Here is a 20,145-nt window from a genome sequence, read left to right as displayed (position 1 = left end):
AGGATGAAAATGCAAAACACAACTGTATCACAATTCCTCAATAGGTTAAAAGTAAAGGAATAATAAAGATACCATGAAATACTAATCAAAAGGAAGCTCAAGTGGCTATAATAATATAGAATAGATATATTTCAGAAGAGGAAATGTTACTAGGTATGTAGAGGAATAGAACATAAGGATAGAAAGGTCAACTCACTGAGAAGATAGAACAATCCTAAATATGAGTGTAGCTAACAAAATAACTTTATAATGCAAGATTTTATAATTGTGAGAATTGAAATAAAAAATAGAGAAAGGTATAATTATAGCTAGAGACTTTAGTGTTCCTCTCTGTAACCAATAGAATCAGTAGGCAGAAATTCTGTAAGACTAAAAGTTCTGAACAACACTATCAACAATCTGATAACAGCAGAACACACATTTTTTTCAAGTGCACATGGAACATTCACCAAGATAGACTATATTATAAATATATTATATATAATATATATATATATTATAGCCTATATATTATATAGGCTATAAAACAAACTTCAACATATTTATACAAGTTGAAATCATACAAAATGTTTTATATGACAACATAATAAACAACAAATCAATAATGAAATGTATCTGGAAAATCCCAATATTTTGCAGTTAAATAGTATACTTCTAAAAACTCTTGGTCAAAGAGGAATTTACAGAAAAATTAGAAAATATTTTGAAATGATTGAAAATGAAAATACAGCCCAAAACTGTGATGCAGCTAATGTAGTACTTAGGGTGGAATTTATAGGTCTAAATGTTTTATTAGCAAAGAATAAAGGTCTCAAATCAGTGATATCAGCTTCAACTATGACACTATGAAAGGAAGAGCAAATTAAACCCAAGACAAGTAGACAAAGAATAAAAAAGATAAAAGCAGAAATCAATGAATTTTAAAAAATAAAATGAGAAAAATCAATGAAAACAGAACCTAGTTCTTTGAAATAGTCAATAAAATTGATAAAACTCTAACTACAATGGTCAAGAAAAAAATAGAGAAGATGTAAATGATCAATATCACAAATGAAAGAAGGGACCTGAATACAGAGCTTACAGACATTATAAGGGTAAAAGTGAATAAAACAAATCACTTGATACCCATAAATTTCACAACTTAAATGCACTGGACATTTTCCCTGAAAGACACAGACTTCTAAACTCACTCAAGAGGACATAGAGTCACCTGAATTATCTTATACTTATTAAAGAAAATGAATTCCTAGCTAAAAATCTTCCAACAAAGAAAAATTCAGGTCCAGTAGCTTCATGGTGAATCCTACCCAACATTTAAGGAAGAAATAATCCCAGTGTTCATGGAACACAAAACATACAAGAGGAAGAAACATTTAAGAGGCAAGTATTATTCTGATTAAAAAACAGACAAAAATAATATAATCAAAGAAAACTACACACTAATAACCCTTATGAATATGCACAAAAATCCTCAACAAATATTAGTAAATTAAGTATCGTAATATATAAAATTGATAAATCATGACCAAGTGCTGTTTTTCCCAGGAACACAAGGTTGTTTCAACATTTAAGAATCAATCCATGCAATTTATCTCATCAACAGATTATTAGGGGGAAAAAAGGATCTCAATAGATGCAGTAAATGCATTTGACAAAATCCAATATCCATTTATGATTAAAACTTTCAGCAAAGTATGAATAAAAGGAAAATTTCCTGATTTAATAAAGGACATCTATACAAACCTACAACCATCGTCATACTTATTTTGTAAAGGGCAAGAGAATAAATAATTTAGGCTTTGCAATTAATGAATGGATGTGGCTGTGTTGCAATGAAACTATTTATAAAAACTGTCCAAGGGCCAGATTTGGCTTGCTGGGCCATGGATTTCCAACTCCTGTCCTATATCTTGACTGTGGTGGGAGTAAATGATTATATGCGTTTGTCAACATTTTATATTTTGGTGCCCTAAAAAAAAAAAAAAGTAGTGCTACAACTTAATTTGAAGGCAGTAAAAATTATGAGAGATTGATGTTCACAAACGGAAACAGGAATAGACTAAACATAAAGAAATATAATAAAATATTAATTGTGATATATTGCTGATAGGTATGTTTGAAAATTTTCAAAATAAAACTTTGTAAGAAATAAAAGTGTATTAGACATGATGGTCTACCATTATTTAGTGAAAACTAGCAATGGTTATTTAATACTATTAATAGAGTTTTATTTTTTAATTTTGTTATATTTAAATTAATAACCTAGATGAGAACTGATTTCAGTTGAATTAATTGTAGTGTGCATTTTAAAGTCTGCTGTAGACTACTGCTTTACTCTAAATTTAGTGTTTATAGCCTAGCTTTCCCTTTGAGGTTTCTTTCATAAATCAATCTCTCCTGGGAGCTCAGATAAGATTGGGGCATAATTGGGGAGGTGATAATGTTCACTGTCTCCACCTTGAGGAAAGGAATATATCAGACTTGAATAAGGTCTGATGCATGCACTGATTTTAGAGTTTGTGGGAAACGTACAATTTATTTTATCCAATGAGGGAAAATGCTAGGTAGGCATGGAAACACTCCCTGCTCCCACATCCGTGATGTGTTTTCCTACTGAGCCTGCGTACGGTCTCAGAATCCAGCCTGCAATCACAACCCACACAGAAAACTAAGGCCCAAAAAGACAGTGTGACTAGTGCTATGGTATTAGTTAATGGAGAAGCCAGAACTGGATCTCAGTCTTCTTATGCAGTGCTCTTAGACAACATTTTCTTACTCTTGAGGTTTCACAATGTGGCTTATTTGTTTTGTTTTGCTTGAAACTTTGCCAATTCTCAGAGATTAGCAATGTGTGCATTCCAATTGTTGATTGAGCAAATGCATTTCAAATTAACTTTCATCAGAAGGCACAGTCATAAGAATTGGACTATGTCAGGTGAGCGAAGTGCCAGGCTCAGCTCAACTAGTAATCAGCTTTGTAATCTTAAAAGTTAAGTATCATTTTTCCAGATTACAGTTATCTCACTTCAAAAATAGAGAGGTTTGGATGATACACAGAATTCTCTATATAGAATAACACAAGAAGTATAATTCTACCTCAATGGTATAAATAGCTAGATATTGCTTCTTCCTGCTTGGATTATCAAAATTTTACTAAAATCAGTCATCACAATAGCTTCATGAAAGATTAAAAACTGTACTGTACCAGAGGACACAGACTTGCTTCAGTCTGCCCCTGAAAGCAGAAATTGAATCTTTGATATGAAAATTATAAAAAGAAACCTTGTCCAATGTAAGGGAGATTTCTCTGGCAATCAGAGTTGTCCCAAAACTGCAATGGATCCCCCTGTGGGGTAGAGATTTCAATCCAGATCCTGGAATGTCTTCCATCAGTCATACTCCGGAGAAGTTCTTGCAGTGAGTGTAAACATGTTCCACTAGTCTCTACAGGTCTATGAATTTGTGATTCTGTTTTTCCAAATTTGTATGTATTATAAAATAAAATATATTTTAAATACCTGCTAACCCACCAGAGTGTTTACATTTTGTTTCCCTTTACAGATAAATTGTGTTATCTCTCTGCCTGCTTCTACCAAACTGGAAAGCCAAATGTGATTAACAGTTACCAAAATAGGTAACTCCAAATATTTTTTTTTCTGGGGAAGATTGGCTCTTAGCTAACATCTGTTGCCAATCTTCTTCCTTTTTTCTCCCCAAAGCCCCAGTAGATAGTTGTATGTCATATTTGTACATCTTTCTAGTTGCTGTATGTGGGACGCTGCCACAGCATGGCTTGATGAGAAGTGCGTAGGCCTGTGCCCAGGATCTGAACCAGCAAACCCCAGGCCACCGAAGCTGAGCATGCGAACTTAACCGCTATGCCACCGGGCCAGCCCAGTAACTTCAAATATTTTGTGGATAATTATGTAGAAGAATAAAGACACTAGGGCTAATTGCTTCAGAGGGCAAAGTGAGGACCATTGGGGAGGAGTTATAAAGAGGCATTGATGAGCTCAGTATAAGGCAACATTTTAACCTGGATCTCCTTGATATCTGAGCAGACTCTGTTCTTATTAGATGGGTTCAAGAAGATGACACTTCAATTTGAGTTTGGACCAGATGACCTCTAAGGTTTCCTTAAAAGAGTAACAACAAAAACTCACAATTCAGATATATTACAGCTCCTTTGGAGTTCAAAGAGTAGACATTAAACCTGACTTGCTGGATCACACAAAAAATTATTTCACTTCTGACCTTTGAAAGGCACAACTATATGGAAAAAACAGAAATCCTCATGAAATTGAGGACTAATGCCATCATTTTTTTAACCTGAACTATAAATAAGACTGTCAATCAGTGCTCGTTAGCTAATGTGGTTTGGGGACTTTTGTTTTTAAAGCACCAGATTGAGTATCACTTCATATAGCTCTAGTCACCACATACCTGCTTGATGACTATTGATTTCTGTTTGTTATGAGCACGTTAGTGAAACACCAAGTTTCCTCTATTCTGGCAACATTCGCTGAAATTTTGAAGAAACAAGCATTTAGAAAACGTAGTGGGTGCTATTAACTTGCTGAAAAATGCATCCAGACAGTAAATTATTTGTGGTAACTAAAAAGTCTAAGGAGAACAAAGCTTGAGGGAGCTTCTGTCATAAAATGTTTGTCCTTTTCCCACAATGGGAACATTTCAAAATTGCTCTCTGCTGTTTATAAACAGATACATGATTTCTCAGAGTCATGGTGGAAGTCTTATTACAAGCGTTGATGTCAAGACTGCGGAGACCGACAAAGGAAAGATCATAGTGCAAATGAGTCAGAGAACTTCCTTTTAAAAATATTTGTGGATGCCTGGAAGTTTTTATTATTTTTCTCTACCTTTCCCATAACAGTTTTCATAAGGGCTAGTTGAGTGTTCTATTATATCCTATCATGTGAAAATTAGCTGTAAGGAGGAGACGAAATAGGTGGACCTCAGGTGCACATATATTGGCCCCAATTTCATGTGAGAAACGTGTAATTTTGCCAACAGACCTCTTGTCCTTTCTTGCTGTCAGTACTTCCGCAAAGAGTAAACAACCCCCAACAAAGAGCAAGTGACCTTTTCACCTCTAAGGTGGCAACCTCCAAGGGCCTGTCATGGCAGCCCAAAAGCTAGTCGAGGCTCTCTGACCTTGGAAGTCTCTTAATAGAACACCGAGTTCCATGCTGCAGCATCATATCAATGAATATAAAAAGAACAAAAAGAATTCGTTCCAGCTGGAGTTTCCTTGCCCCCCCACCCCACCCCAAATTGGGGAACAAAAAAGTAATCTCCAATCAAAATTCTGCTTCTGTTCAGAGAGAAATCTAAATAAAGTTATTTTACTCAGAAGAGACTCACATTATGCTGGACCAGTAAGAGGCGTTAAGTTAAGGGGCAGCTCCTATTGTCTAGTTTCACACTTAAAACCCAAACAAAGATAAAGACAAGAGCCCCAAGTGTCCACTTTCTGAAGAACTTACAGAAAATTGGAGCCACACCCTTCCCTAGGGCTTGCTAAGGGGCATCAGGACCTTATCTGTCACCAACCACCTGCCCCTCCAACCCTATGGTCTATACAGAGAGAGGACCGGGAAGAGGTGGCAAGAGACCCTTGAGGTCAGGGCAGTACAGTTTTTGTGCTAAGAGGGAATACCAGAGGGAGAGACGAGGGTGATTACTCACCAGCACTACCGCCTCCCTAAGTCAAGGGAGGGAGACACCAAGAAAATCCCTCATAAAGACTGGAGATTTCTACAACAGGGAGAAACTGACATCTCAATCCCGGCAGGGACATCTGCTCAGGCAGTTGGCTTGCTCATCTCTCCCTGGGTCTAGTTCATCAGGGAAAATAGAAAAACAGTGGGGCTTGGCAGCAGGGCAGCTGGCAGCAGCCTGATCTGCTGTTTGATGGGGCAAGGATTTGTGTTGATCTTGGGGAGTGAGGAAGCCCAGGAAGACGCTGGGCTTGAGCCATGTTGCCCTCCTGCCCTTGCTAGTGTTACAGGACCCCCAAAGGGACCCACTCCTGGTTACGAGAGTTGAGGGACTGGAAAACGTCAGGCAGAGCTGAATCTCTGATTCATAGACTGCAGCGTGGAGGCACACAGGGCCCTCTAAAGAATATCCCTGCACCTGTCAGGAGAGTCAGCACGTCAAGGCCTAATCATACAGGCTACTCAGTATTAGCCAGAGACGCAGACAAGCAACAAGGAAAGAGCTGTGACCAGGGTCTCAGGGAAGTAATGTAGATGTTTAACTTTTCCTGTCATCTCTCTTCCCTGCAACAAGCAGGGAATTGGGAGAACATAAAAAATCTGTGTCTCTCCCTCCATTCCAGTGTTGGGGATGAAGGATGAGGGAAAGACGGACAATTCCACATCCTTCCAAGCCGTGCATCAGGCCTTTGTTGGGAAGAGGAGAGCTTTAAACTGATTATAAGATTCAAGTTTTAAACTGAACTGAGGCTACTTTTTTTTTGGTGAGGAAGATTGGCCCTGAGCTAACACCCATTGCCAATCTTTCTCTTTTTGCTTGAGGAAGATTGTCCCTGAGCTAAGATCTGTGCCCACCTTCCTCTATTTTGTATGCGGGAGACAGCCACAGCATGACTTGAGGAGCAGTGCATATGTCCATGCCCAAGATCTGAACCCACGGACCCAGGGCCACCAAAGTGGAGTGCTCAAACTTAACCACTAGGCCACCGGGCCGGCCCCTCAAAGTTTTTTTATAACTCAGTTTCAGGAACTTGATGATATCTACTAGATATATCACTAAGGGACAGGAAAAGGATATTTGGTATATGGCGTTTGGGGACAGTGATTGGAAGAAGTAAAACCATTTCATGTTTACATTCTAGTTGAGACTCTGTAATAAAGTTGTTACATGAATATGAAATTTGGCTTCCAGAATTGTTTTTCAATTTAGTGTTTAAAGACCTCTGGAATTTCTGAATCAGTCAACCATGGAGAGAATTTGAAAGCTCAATTTTTCATAAAAATCCACAGTGATGATGATTTTATTCAACAGATTGCTCTTCAAGAAATACTGACTTAAATGGACAGTGAATAGTTAAATACGCTTAGTTTGAAGACATCTAAAACCCCTTAAATTACTATGGTTTTGACATCATCATATTAACATTTAGAGAAAAAAAGTAGGAATATACAACTAAAGAAATATATATTTTCAAAGTGTGCCAAGAAAGGATACCATGTTATTTTTAGATTAAGATTTAGAATGTAGAACTTCAGAATTCTGGGTCATCTGATAGCTTATGACCTAAATATAGTAAGTTAAATATCAAGTAAGTTTCTATCAGTACAGTAGCATTCCTTTGATAAGATTTCTGTTTAATTTAAAATTTTCCAGGAAAACTAAGGCATAGAACACTATGTAAATAGGAAACCAGTGAATAAATATTCCTCCAAGTCTTTGCTCAAGTAATCTTTTCAATGAATGGTAATAGTTGCTCAATATGTACTTTTTAATGAGTGAATATTAATTTTCTCACTGTGAAAATTACCACTTTCCACTTCATGTTAACTTCTACTATTTTAAAAACAATTATGTACAAAAGAAAAATATTTATCTCTTTATATTTTCCTGACAATGCTGCTACACACACATATATATACACCAATGAAAGATTAAAAAATTAATGACATCCTTGGAAGCAAGGAAATTTAACTTTTGAATCTTAGTAAATGATTATGGAAACCAATAAGGAAACATCTCAAGGTCATATCAAAGGATTTTATTCTTTCTTTCTTGGGATAGATTGCTGTTTTCAGCATTAGGGAGCCACATATACTGTCTGTGTTTTAGACTGGAGACAGGAGTGGTGGTAGAGATGGTGACGGAGGTAGTGGTGATGGGCTGGTGATAATGGTGATAAGTTTGGTATATTAGTAAACACAATATTTAGTAGTAAATCATATCACGAGTTCATCTTAAAGAGTGTTACATCTTTAATGAATCATAAACATGGCCCATTCAAATTTGACCTGTGTAAAGATTTAAGTTGGCAAACGGAGGCAGAGAAAATAGGAAAGAAGTCTATGTACGGAGACTTGAGCTCTTGGGCTGTTTTTGCCTCCTTGAATTTTACTTCTCACACTTCTGGGGCAGTATTTAGAGGATAAAGGCTCTAGCTCCCGAGTTACACTTACTGGAGTTTGAATCTAGTGTCTACCACTTGTTAGCTCCTTGATCCCTGGCGAGCGATCTGACTTCTCTAGGCCTATTTCCTCTCTGTGGAATGAGATACTAACATCATTTACTATGGTTAAATGAAGTGGAGTTAACTATGACATTCAAATGAGAACACGCATCTCAATCACTTAGCACAGTGCCTAACTTCCTAGGCTCTGCTATTATTACCACTTTCACTCCTCCTACTACTTTTGTTATTTTCAACTAATGAAAACCACTTCAAGCATCTCTCCAGTCTTTTACTCTGACCTCTCTCATTTGGTATTTACTCTTCTTTTCCTATCTTTCCCCCCATTGCCTTTGAACCATCTAAAACATGTCACCAAACTTTCTCTCACAGCCTGTAGATTTCACTTGTGTTGTATCAAATTTGCATTGCATTGTAATGACCTAAAAGACTTAATTTTCTCTCCAGTAAAGAAGTCATTTGATCAGCAATGTATGTGCACAATCAGCAAATTAAATATACATAAATATTTTGTTGCTTGAGATTTTACTGTGTTAGTCTTGATAAATCCTTAAAATTTCCTTTTCCCCACAGATAAACAGGAAAATGAGGATTATATGTCATACTGAAATGATTATCCAGTTATCTTGAAAACTAAAATTTCCCTTTAAATTAATAAATGAAGATTCTGAAGCTCTGTTTGAGTGTCTGCATGTCTGAAGCTAGTTTTCTGAGGTGGGTAGGGCACCTTGCCAAGGGAGATAGTGGGGAAAAACTATAGACTTCTTTCTTATAATTGCAAGAATATGTTTTGAGGCTGTTTGAGAAGATAGGTAATTCAGGGATGAAGCTGAAAGTATGAGTATCTGAAGCCATATGATCTTGATGCCTACCAGACAAAAGATGAAGAAATGGTCCCAAGAAAGGAAGAATAAATATAGGATTGCTTGTCTCTATGAGTCTATCTAGATGAGAATGTGATCACCGTTTTTCATTTTACATTTTCAATTTGGCAGGACTCATTGAAATTTTCAGATTTGTTAATATCATCCCTTTAAAAGACAAAAATGTAAAATAAACCATGGAAATGAGAAGCCAAGTTTGTTAGAGAAAAATTGTTAGATAAGTATGTGTTATAGGCAAGATGTATAATCCGGATACTATGAGCCATTCTTAGTTTATGCCTAGGAATTCACCAGAAGCTATTTTTAACAGAGCTCAGATCTCTTCCTATGATACATCTTTTCCTCAGTTCACCTTTCTCCTAATCATGCTCAGTGTGCATAGATTTATATACTATATAATTATAGCATATTCTTAGGCAAACACATAATGTCAAGTCACTTCAGACATTTTGTTTTCTTATTGGGAACAAAGTATTTCCTGCTTTATTAATATGATAACCTTCATTAATATTCTACTTTTATGAAAAATGTTATTAATTTCATGATTTCTTTTTGCTAAGCTGATAAATCTACATCAGGATATTTAGATATATGTACACTTTTTTGCAGAGGGATAAGCTATGGCACAAATTTGATTGTTACAATTGAGTTATAATGGGTTCTGTAGAAAAATCCAAACTGGTTTTGGGGAAAGCCTTAAAAATTAGCATCCAAAATTTTTCTTTTTTCATATTTTACTCCATATTATCTCCAGAAACAAATGACATCTATTTGAGATCAAACCACTGTTATAATTTAGATGAATTCTTCTAATACACACTATACAGATAACATGCTATATTTAAAGATTTTATTTTTTATTCATTTTTTCCCCCCAAAGCCCCAGTAGATAGTTGTATGTCATAGGTTCACATCCTTCTAGTTGCTGTACGTGGGACTCGGCCTCGGGTTGGACGGAGAAGTGGTGCCTTGGGGCGTGCCCGGGATCCGAACCCCGGCCGCCAGCATCAGAGCGCGCGCACTTAACCGCTAAGCCACGGAGCCGGCCCTAACATGCTATATTTAGTTTGCATGTAAATTTTATGTAAAAAGGTATTTCTTATATGAATATTCTACTTATTTCATATCCCTAGCATTTTATGTTAAAAATCAACCCTTGAATAAGTTGTGAGCCTCAGAGTCATGGCACAGCAGGACAGAGAAGTTCTCTAATCTGCCCCAGGCTCCTTTTAATCCATCAGTTTTTCCAATGATACTTTCTCTCTAGACACTTGAAAAAACTAGCTCTGTTATCAGGACCATATGCATGCTTGAGAGAATGACTGTTTTACTTTTTAGTCTAGTTTAAATGGGTAATTTGACAGTCTGAGAAGTATATTGGCGTCTATCTGTCTAGTATCTGCCTGTCTATTGAGGGAGTTCTAACTGAACTATCTGTGATTAGTTTTCTCTGTTGGTTCGAAGTGTATCTCAAGATGACTAAAATCATGTTTGATCCCTGCATGAGGCTTTTAGATTTCTTAGCTTATACGCTAAAGTTCATCCTGACAGCAAACGTCTGCAAGAAGATCTCTTGAGGCTGTTTGATGGGAGAAAAGAAGGGTTGATAACCTTCAATACAAGAAAATCTGAAGGAAAAATAATTCAAAAAGCTTCGTGGGATGATGAGTTACATTCTATCAGTGACAACAGAGTGGAAGGATATAAGAGCCATTGTAGACTGTTTCCTAAAGATATAAACTCAATAGTCTTCCATTTAAATAGTCAACAAGATGTTGAACTTCAACAGGAAAGATACTGAAAATAACATAGAAACATTATTCTGCCCCTGTACTAAATCACAGGACATCTGGGTCTGTAATGCTGAATAAGTTCTTATTGTTGAAACACAGCAAAGTATATAAAATAACAGAAATTCCCAAGGAAAACCACATTTCTTGAGATAAAGGTATTGATTTAAGAGGATAGGCTTTAAAGTTAGAAAATTTTTCTTTTCAGAAAAAGTGAAAACTTATAAGTGTATAAAACAAATAAAGCAAAAGTTTTTTTGTCAGGATAAACAAAATGGGAGGCATAAAAGTAATCATTTCTCATAAGTTATGGTATCATAGGTCTGGGAAATATCCCCTGAAAATGGAAGGAAAGTAAATTTAGTACAATTGAAAAAGTATTTCTTTAGCCAACAAGTAGCTCACAGAGGTGACATGGGTTGAAAATCAGTCAGTTCAAGAAGACTTGAGAAAAACTCATGCATAGAGCTTCAATCTGTCATTGGGAAAATTAACATGATGAGGGACACACTTATAAACCACATCTTTCTCCATAAGTCATTCATTTTTGTTATTACAAATCTAGAACCTTACAACGGAGGGACCATAAAATGTATGGCCACTTACTTTGCCAGACAGCAGGACTGAGTAAGACAATACAGAAGACTTATTAATATAGTCATTAAATCAGACTATGCCTTTTTGTCTATATCACACTTTTGGTAAAAAGTTAAAGCATGTCTACCTGTTGTCTTTAGCCCTCCTCCCCACCCACTCCTTCCCCTACCCCCCAAAAAAGACCAATTTTCTCTGCCCCAATAGTGATAGCTCCCCAGCACAGGATAATAGGATTCAGTGAAACTTAAGAAGCCATCACTCTAAACCTTTCATTTGGGTGATGAAGACACTGAAAATCCTGAGAGGTTGTGACCACTCATAATTTAATAATCTCTTAGTGGTAGAACCTGGGCATGTATTCAAATACGATGCTTTTCTACAAAAGCCTAATATCATAGAGAATAACTCATAACCACAGATCTAGCAAAGCACTTGGAACTCAGTCTTAGATATGAGGCACTCAGAATTCACCAGGCCTGATGTATAATATAACTATTTTGACAGATCTATTTGATATAGAAACATTCTTTTTCTCATGCCCTATTATTTAAGCAAGATGATCATTCATATGTATTTTCTTTTTGATTCTAGAAATTCTCTTTTCATCCTAAAAACTCCCAGATAAATTAACTCTGTAGTCAGAGTATCTTAAGAAAATGTTGCCTTTAGCAAATATTTCTCTTGGCTGGAATTGTAATTCTCATAATTAAATTTATAGCTTATTTAACCTTTCAGCTGTGGTTTGGATATGGTTTCTTCTAGTCAACTTTCATGGAAAATTCTGTTACAGGTTTTCCATGTAGGAGGCAGCCCATGACTGTTTTACATATACAAATTATTCAAAGTTTAGAGCCTCTACATTTTGATATTATTTACCATTAACTGACATTATATCACATCTCTCACTTTTTGTTTATTATCCATTTCCTCCAGTTAAATTTAAGCTTCATAGAAAGTACTCCACATATTTTCATTGATAGCATAAAAGAAAGACTAGAAGTACTATATCTGCTTATGTTGCATTATGTCTATAGCATTTTTCAAAACGAAATCTTCTGTTTTCCATTTGAGACATCAAGATTTTTAGGCATTCAATATAAGTTACCCAAAAGGAAATCTAAACTCCTAAATGCTCTTTAAGAATTGTTCCCAAGAACAGTTTGGTGGTTACTAGGGGGAAGGGAGTTGGGGGGGGTGGGCATAAGGGGTGAAGGGGCACATTTATAGGTGACTGACAAATAATAATGTACAATTGGAATCTCACAATATTATAAACTATTATGACATCAACAAAAAATTAAAAAAAAAATTGTTCCCAAGAAATTTTCTATGAAGAAAACTCCATAAAGAACATATTCTTTTTTTTTTTTTTTTTGGTGAGGAAGATCAGCCCTCAGCTAACATGCAATGCCAATCTTCCTCTTTTTGCTGGGGAAGATCGGCCCTGAGCTAACATCCGTGCCCATCTCCCTCTACTTTATATGGGATGCCGCCACAGCATGGCTTGACAAGCGGTGCATCGGTGCGCTCCCAGGATCCGAACATTGGAACCCTGGACCACAGCAGCGGAGCAGGCACACTTAACCACTGTGCCACCAGGCCAGCCCCTAAAGAACATATTCTTAATGTGAGATATTCAATTTAAACGGAGACAAGCAGGGTAATTTTATATCTAATATCAACTGCAATGTCATAATTATTTTATTCGAAAAGACACAGATTATTTAAACCTTCCTTCTAATTTAAGCAAGATCACATTTTATGCAGTTCAGATTAATGAGAATGTACTCTATTGTAAAGTTCACTTGAGAAAGTATTTTTTTCAGTAACATTTGTAAAACATATCAAATCTTGTTCCTGTGAACTTTTCTAATTGTCAGTACTTAAACTATTTATAATCCTTAAAATTAAAAAGTGTATCTATCTCATATTCAGATACTGTCCTTTTTTTCTGCCTTTTCCTCATTGTACAGTCTCTCCAACAGTTTTGACAGTTAACCCAAACTGATCTTCTGAAATTGTGAATCACGAAATTTGTCACATATTTTCTAATTTCTAAACGATGAGATGGATATGATACCAGAGAGGTTTAAAATGATGAGCTAAATTGAGAAAATGTGATTTTTTCAGCAAACCACAGTAGGATAGAGGAAAGAATAATTAAAATGTAAATGTTAACTATGGTTACAACAAGAGGAAAGGAAAACAAGGTTTTTACCAGCTACTTTAAGGTTTTCTACTTTACCATGATTTGCTGCGGATCTAAAACATTTTTCTTTCAATGAAAAGAACAGAGAGAGATTGGAGAATGTCCTATTGTTTAATTTCCTATTATTTTGATTTACTATATAATTTCAAAGGTAAACTTAAATGGATTGATTTAAAAAAATAGATACAGTTACTTTATGTACAAAATCACTAATTCTGCAGAGTAATTTGTACTTGTCTTTTAGAAGGTGTATCCATTAATAAAATTAGAATAACTGCTCATATGTGGCCAATGAAACATATTGAAAGGCTTTAAAAGGCAAACATACAAACAAAAAACCCAGGGAATGATTCATGGGATATGAAGTCATTAAAATCTGGAATTCTAAAACCTAAGGTTACATTTCATAGGCTGCATGTGGGAGCAGGTCCACCACAGCTTGTCAAGTATTTATCTAGCTTTAGGGATTAGGCCTTGGAGCTACAATGGCCAGAACCTGTTTTAAACATTCCTATGTCTCCAACTTTAATGAATATTCTTTTCTGAGCAACAAAATTCCATGGCAGTAACACGTTTTTATTATATTTTCTATAGTAACACATTTACCCAGGACCCACGGTAATATCATCCACTCGACGATGGTTGGTGGTGGACCTTGCCTGTTCAAGTCTGACCTGTCGATGTGCTGAGAGGCAAGCAGCAGCAGGAACAAAAAAGTCAAATAGGATGCTGTATGGCAGATGAACTTGATAAATGGCTTTCTGATGAACAGTCCAAGTGGGCTTTTAGGAGCTATAAGGTAGCACACAGAGAAGACAGGAAAAAGAAGTCCTATTATGAAACATGTCACCATCTTCACCGCCCAGTGTCTTCTCCTCCAGCCTGGGAACTCATCGTACCAGCGAGATGCTAGCAGCTGTTGACAGTTGGGCTGGGCAACAAACTGAACGGAGAGGAAAGGGAAGGAAAAGGAAGAGTCAGTGTCACATGTAATGGCTTCAGTTCGTCAATAAAAATGCAGAGTTATCTTTAAAGTCGGTTCTGTTTTAAATAATTTTATATTTAGACAATCATAAAGTGCTTTAAGTCATTCCATGAACAAAGCTCATTTACTGAACATTTTATACCCAAGGCATAGTGCTTTGTGCTTAGCCAGACAAGAAAGAAGTAAAAATACTATGGTTGCACTTGAGGAAGCAAAAATAGAGCTGAGGAAAAAGAATATTCATAGGAAATATTGATAAGTGAACAAAGCTCTGTACAATGATACATGCATATATATATACATATTTAAGAATTGTGATATATACATGGCATAAAATAAAAAATGTTAAATAGTTATTTCTTGGGTTAGTGATTATTTTCTGGTTATGACATAACACTTGTTTTGCATTTTTATATTTGAGTGTACTTTTAACATTTTCTATAATAAACACTTACTATTTTCATCATCAGAAAAAGCAAATATACTTTTAATTGGGTTGAGGCAATAAGAAAAACGTACATGAAAGCATATTAGGATTATCAGAATGTAATTATCATAGCCGAATTTGGTGGATATAAAAAAATACCTTATCTAAGGTAAGGTATAATCAATTACCATATACAAAACATTTCACAAACATGCCATCATTTTATTCTGCTAACATGTTTGAGATGTAGTGTAGACCTTGCTCTACTTTAGGGATGAGGATTGAGGGAGTTATAAGAGGTCAGTAAATTTATTCAAGGTTACATATCTAGTGAATGATAAAATGTTTGACTACCTGGTCCAGGACTTTTTTTTTTTTTTTTCCCTGCACACTGTCTTTCTCATTGGGACTGACAGCTGAGCATTATATAAATTCAGAAGTTTTCTCTTCCAGATGGAATGGTCCAAGAATGCTTCCCAGTGGGTCTGGGCTCTGAATAGGCAGATTTGTAAAAGCAGAGAAGAGAAGGGAAGGCAATTCAGGGTATGGTGGGAGAGAGAGAATATACACTAGTGAAAAAGTATAGGATGTGGTTAAAGGATGCCCCACGGGGAGCTTTGACTGCAGTAGAAGCTTTAGTCCCTTGTAAGGGACTAGGGAAAGTTCTGTTGGCATCAAAACTAGGCCTACCCTAGAAGCAAACTGGATACTTGGCCCATTCATAGGACTCTCTCCTCCCCAATATTTCCTATTTTTCTTCTTCAATCTTAGCCTGTATGGATCTCCTTTAGCAAGACTTTCTCTTACTCTTTTTTGATGGTAAGCAAGCAAACAACCCCTGAGTACACAGAAAGGGCCTCAATTGTCACAAACTAAAAGCTGTTTGAGAGTGAAAGGAGAGATAGGTGATTTACTACAAGAACAATTCTGTAGTTGAGGTTAGCTGAGGTGTGCAACCACGTGGACTGGACATAGAATGATTTCTCATGCAACTGTTTCTCTTCACCTTGTCTTGGATACCCTACTCGTCAAAGGACATGGTGGGCAAAGAAATATATAATAAATTGAATTAAGCTTATAATAATGAGTGAAGTAAATACAGATAAAACAAAACAAAATTGCATTTCTTCAAGATTGGGATGATGAGGACTCTCTTCATTACTTTGTAAGTAATTTATTTAAGTAAACTTCAAGCTCCATAATCAGTAAAGCTAAATTTTACAATTCAAAGGATCGCCTTTCTTAGCACACTCCTTGCCTATTTTTCTGGTCAAAGGCAGGTATTTGAAAGTCAAAATAGAGTTCTTACTGATAAACCTGCAGAGCACTGGCAAAGAGTGATATAGGTCATTAAGAAGCCCTGTTCTCTTTAAGAGTTGGTTCCCCTCCACACACACACACATACAGACCTTCTCATCAGCATTTTCTAAACAAATCACAGTCTACCATCTTCTTTCTATTTTTTCATACAAAATATTCTTCATAGTATTAGAATTTAGCACAGTTGAAAGATCTTAATAGAAGGGAGTTAAAGAAACCTATGAAAATGCAAGGTATAACAAGCATTTGCTGTAATCTCATTAATCCTCACAAATTGAAGAAACACTATAAGGACTAAGTATGAACAACACAGTTTATAAATGCAGAAAAAGTGAAACAAAGGTACGTACTTTGTCCAACATGGTCTGGGTAAATTCTAGGACTAACAAACTTTGCTCTTCCGGGCCAAAATCTCATTAGAGCATGAGATACCCCAGGGCAATTGAGCAAATAACTTTATTGGGAGCACTTAAAGTTTGCTTGGATAAATATCCTTGTGACCTAATACACACACATAGACTGCGTTAAATTACCTAGAAGAAGAAAATCACTTAATCATTGCCATTGCAATGCACTAGGTTAGCCTTAATTTTTACTAATACTTTTTCTTAAAAGATTGTTTTCTTTAATTGTTGGAAAGTACACATCTGTGCTTAGTAAATGAACACTGTACACAATTTTTTATTAAACACAGACACAATGAGGTTTATGTAGAGGCAAAGAACAGAGACAGGACTATATGAGAAGAGCAGGAGTGAGTGTGTGTAATACACGATTTTCCCAAAATGTGAATAGTATACGGCTACAAATTTATTCTAATCATAGGATCGAAATAACCCAAAAAGTATTCCTAAGAATCACTATAAATCTACATATTCTCACAACGGTTTTACATCCTCTTTCTACTACTCCTGTTTTGCTAGAAAGAAACATATCTATACCAACATTCCCCAAATCGTATCCCATTAATTAATAGATTTTCCATGAAAAAAATGGTTTTATAGTTAAATTAGTTACCAAATTAAGGATTAAAAGAATTAAACTTTTATATTACAGGACTTTCCAGAGTCTTTAACTGTTAAAGTATACTAAAACATTTCAATTATCTCATGTGTCCCTTCCTTCCTTTCTTTAGTTGTTTTTTTCTTTCCTACATGCTTCCTTCTCTGTACTTTCTTCCTTCTTTGTCCCCTCTTTCCTGTCTTTCCTTTTCTCTTTCTCACCCTCTCCTCCCCCCAGGCCCCACTCTCTGTTTCTTGGTTTACTTGGATTATTTAGAGGAATACTCAACTTTACCCCAACCTCCCCTGAAGTTCACCCTCAGAGAGGGGCCACCCTATCTTTTCAACACCTGCCACTGGTCCACTCCAGCAAAGGCCATTACATTGCCTGCAGCATGTTGGGAGCCTAAGGCTCCTGCCTCTGCTGATCCATCTTTCTACTGCACATTGAGTCACAGGAACTCCCACTTTCTGCACCATTCCAGCGCTGGAGGAAGTGGGGATTCTTTTCAGGCACACTGTTTGACAGGCCCTTCTCTTCCTACAGTTGTTGGCCAATTCCAGCACAACTCCTGCCATCCCTTTAAATTCATATTAGAACATTATAAACATTCAAATTCACATTTGTTCTATGTATTTATGAAATACACTGAAAAAAAAAGAAAAACTTCCAATCCTTCTCTTTCAATAACCTTTAAAAAAGTTTCAAAAGCCTGATCTCATGATTATTTATAAAATCTTTGAGTCATGAATTTCAAATACTGAAGAAACTGTGAAGATTATTGAGTCTAATCTCATTTTTACAAATAAAATGAGATCCAGTATCAATGATTTAAAAACAATTATTCAAAATACTAAAACAGCCTAAACCATAAAGGAGACAAAGAAAAACATGAGCAGAATGGGAATAAAGCTGAAAAGTAGAAACAACAAACAAACAAAACACCAAAAAACCCAAAACTAAACAAGAAACCTCACCACTACATAGGGAAGAATTAAAATCTTAATTGGATATGGACAAAGTAAGCAGAAGAGAATTCAAAAATTAATGGAGCCTTAATAATTAAACTAACTAGGGATCAGATTTATTTGGTATTTGTCCTTTCTTCCTCTTTTCAGTTTTTCAATATACTTTTCTAGTTTAAAAATGTGTATCCAAAGTTCAGAGTGCAGCCATATCTCTATAAGAGCAAAATCTGACTCTGGGAACAACCAATCTGGCTACTTTATGCATCTTGACTAAGTCAGGTAGTTACACGTGAGTCTCAATTGACTGCTGGCTGCTTATAAACAGAGTTGAAACTTTTGGATTGAATGTCTTATAGTGATTTACATAAGGGCAATCTGATTCCTTTGCTTAACAAGGACCATAGATCCATATACATGCCAGTTTCCTCTAAGTCTTCCTGTTTATTCCTTAGCAACTCAAAAATAATCTAAAACCTTTGGGGTTTTATTTCCTCTGCTAGGAGGGCAGCAACTCATTTTATAATGTTGATAGTAGGGCTTAACGATTATCTGTAGGCAGAAGAGCTTCAGGGAATTATTTTGTCCATAGCTGAAAACACCTTTCTTTCACGTCAGCCCTAACTTCCTCTATAGCTGCCAATGGGCTTTAACTGTCTGGACCTCCTCCTGTTTCCTAGAGAAAGCTCTGCTTGTGTTCCCAATTAAAACAATTCTTCTAGTCTCTCGGAGCACAGTCATACTACATAACTAATCAGGCCCTTCTACTTCATTAATCAAAGCATCATTTTCACCTGATGCTCCCTAATTTAATTAAGCCGATAGCATTCTGCATCATCCATGAGTTAGACATTGGCTAGACAAGTGCGGAGAGGATCAAGATCTGTATAAATCAGATAAATCTGTCTTCTGGGAACTCAAAATATGTTGGGGACTGATCATGTGACTGGGTAACAATACAGAGCAATAAGACTTGTTATAAAAGAGGTAAAGAGTATAGGAGAGATTATCCTCAACATGAAATAATCAAAGGAAATTGAAGACAGGAAGCAGAATTTGTTAGTTAAGCCTGAAATAACAGGTAGAATACAGACAAGCACAACTTGGTAGGTGAATGTGTTTTGTGTGTGTGTGTGTGTGTGTGTGTGTGTGTGTGTGAGGAAGATTAGCCCTGAGCAAACATCTGTTGCCAATCCTCCTCTTTTTGCTGAGGAAGATTGGCCCTGGGCTAACATCCATGCTCATCTTCCTCTTCTTTATATGGGATGCTGCCACAGCATGGCTGTGGTGTGTTTGTCCGCGCCTGCGATCTGAACCCCCGAACCCTGGGCCACCGAAGCGGAGTGCATGAACTTAACCATTACACCACTGGTTGGTCCCAAATGTGTTTTAATTTAGATTTATAGAATATCACATTAAAAACTTGAGAATGGAGTTAAGTATGTTCATATGGGCTACCCCTTGTGCTAGAAGGGTACAATCAATGGTGGATATACTAGAGCATAAAGAGTAACTGCAGCCATATTTTGAGATATAGATGAAAATGCTTATTGAGGCAATGGTTGTGTCTATGTCCTTGCTGCTCAGAATGTGGGCTAAAGCCAGTAACATTGGCATCAACTGGAAGCTTGTTAGTGATGCAGATTCTCAGGTCCCACTTCAGACCTGCTCAATAAAAATCTGCATTTAGGGGCTGCCCCGTGGCTTAGCTGTTAAGTGCGTGCACTCCGCTACTGGCGGCCCTGCATTGAGGCACCGCT

At 36.4% G+C, this 20,145-nt stretch overlaps 1 protein-coding gene across 5 annotated transcripts in view; it reads right to left on the bottom strand.

The window, feature by feature from the left end:
- The window catches only part of TRPC4 (transient receptor potential cation channel subfamily C member 4), a 223,799-nt gene that overhangs the window by 44,294 nt on the left and 159,360 nt on the right, over positions 1 to 20,145 (bottom strand). For 3 of the 5 annotated variants that reach the window (XM_087436166.1, XM_014791307.2, XM_087436167.1), the window contains exon 4: positions 14,293 to 14,629. The exons of 1 other annotated variant lie outside the window; for it this stretch is intronic. In XM_087436166.1, the coding sequence (XP_087292292.1) occupies positions 14,293 to 14,629 (337 nt within the window). Of the gene's footprint in view, positions 1 to 14,292; positions 14,630 to 20,145 lie in introns of those variants that run through there. One more of the 5 variants, XM_087436168.1, reaches the window with a different exon arrangement.

The sequence above is a fragment of the Ceratotherium simum genome, chromosome 10 (assembly GCF_057802395.1).
Source record: "Ceratotherium simum simum isolate JZ-2026a chromosome 10, ASM5780239v1, whole genome shotgun sequence".
NCBI lineage: Eukaryota > Metazoa > Chordata > Mammalia > Perissodactyla > Rhinocerotidae > Ceratotherium > Ceratotherium simum.
The sequence above is the reverse complement of the archived record's forward strand: the minus strand, read 5'-3'. Positions and strand labels throughout refer to the sequence as shown.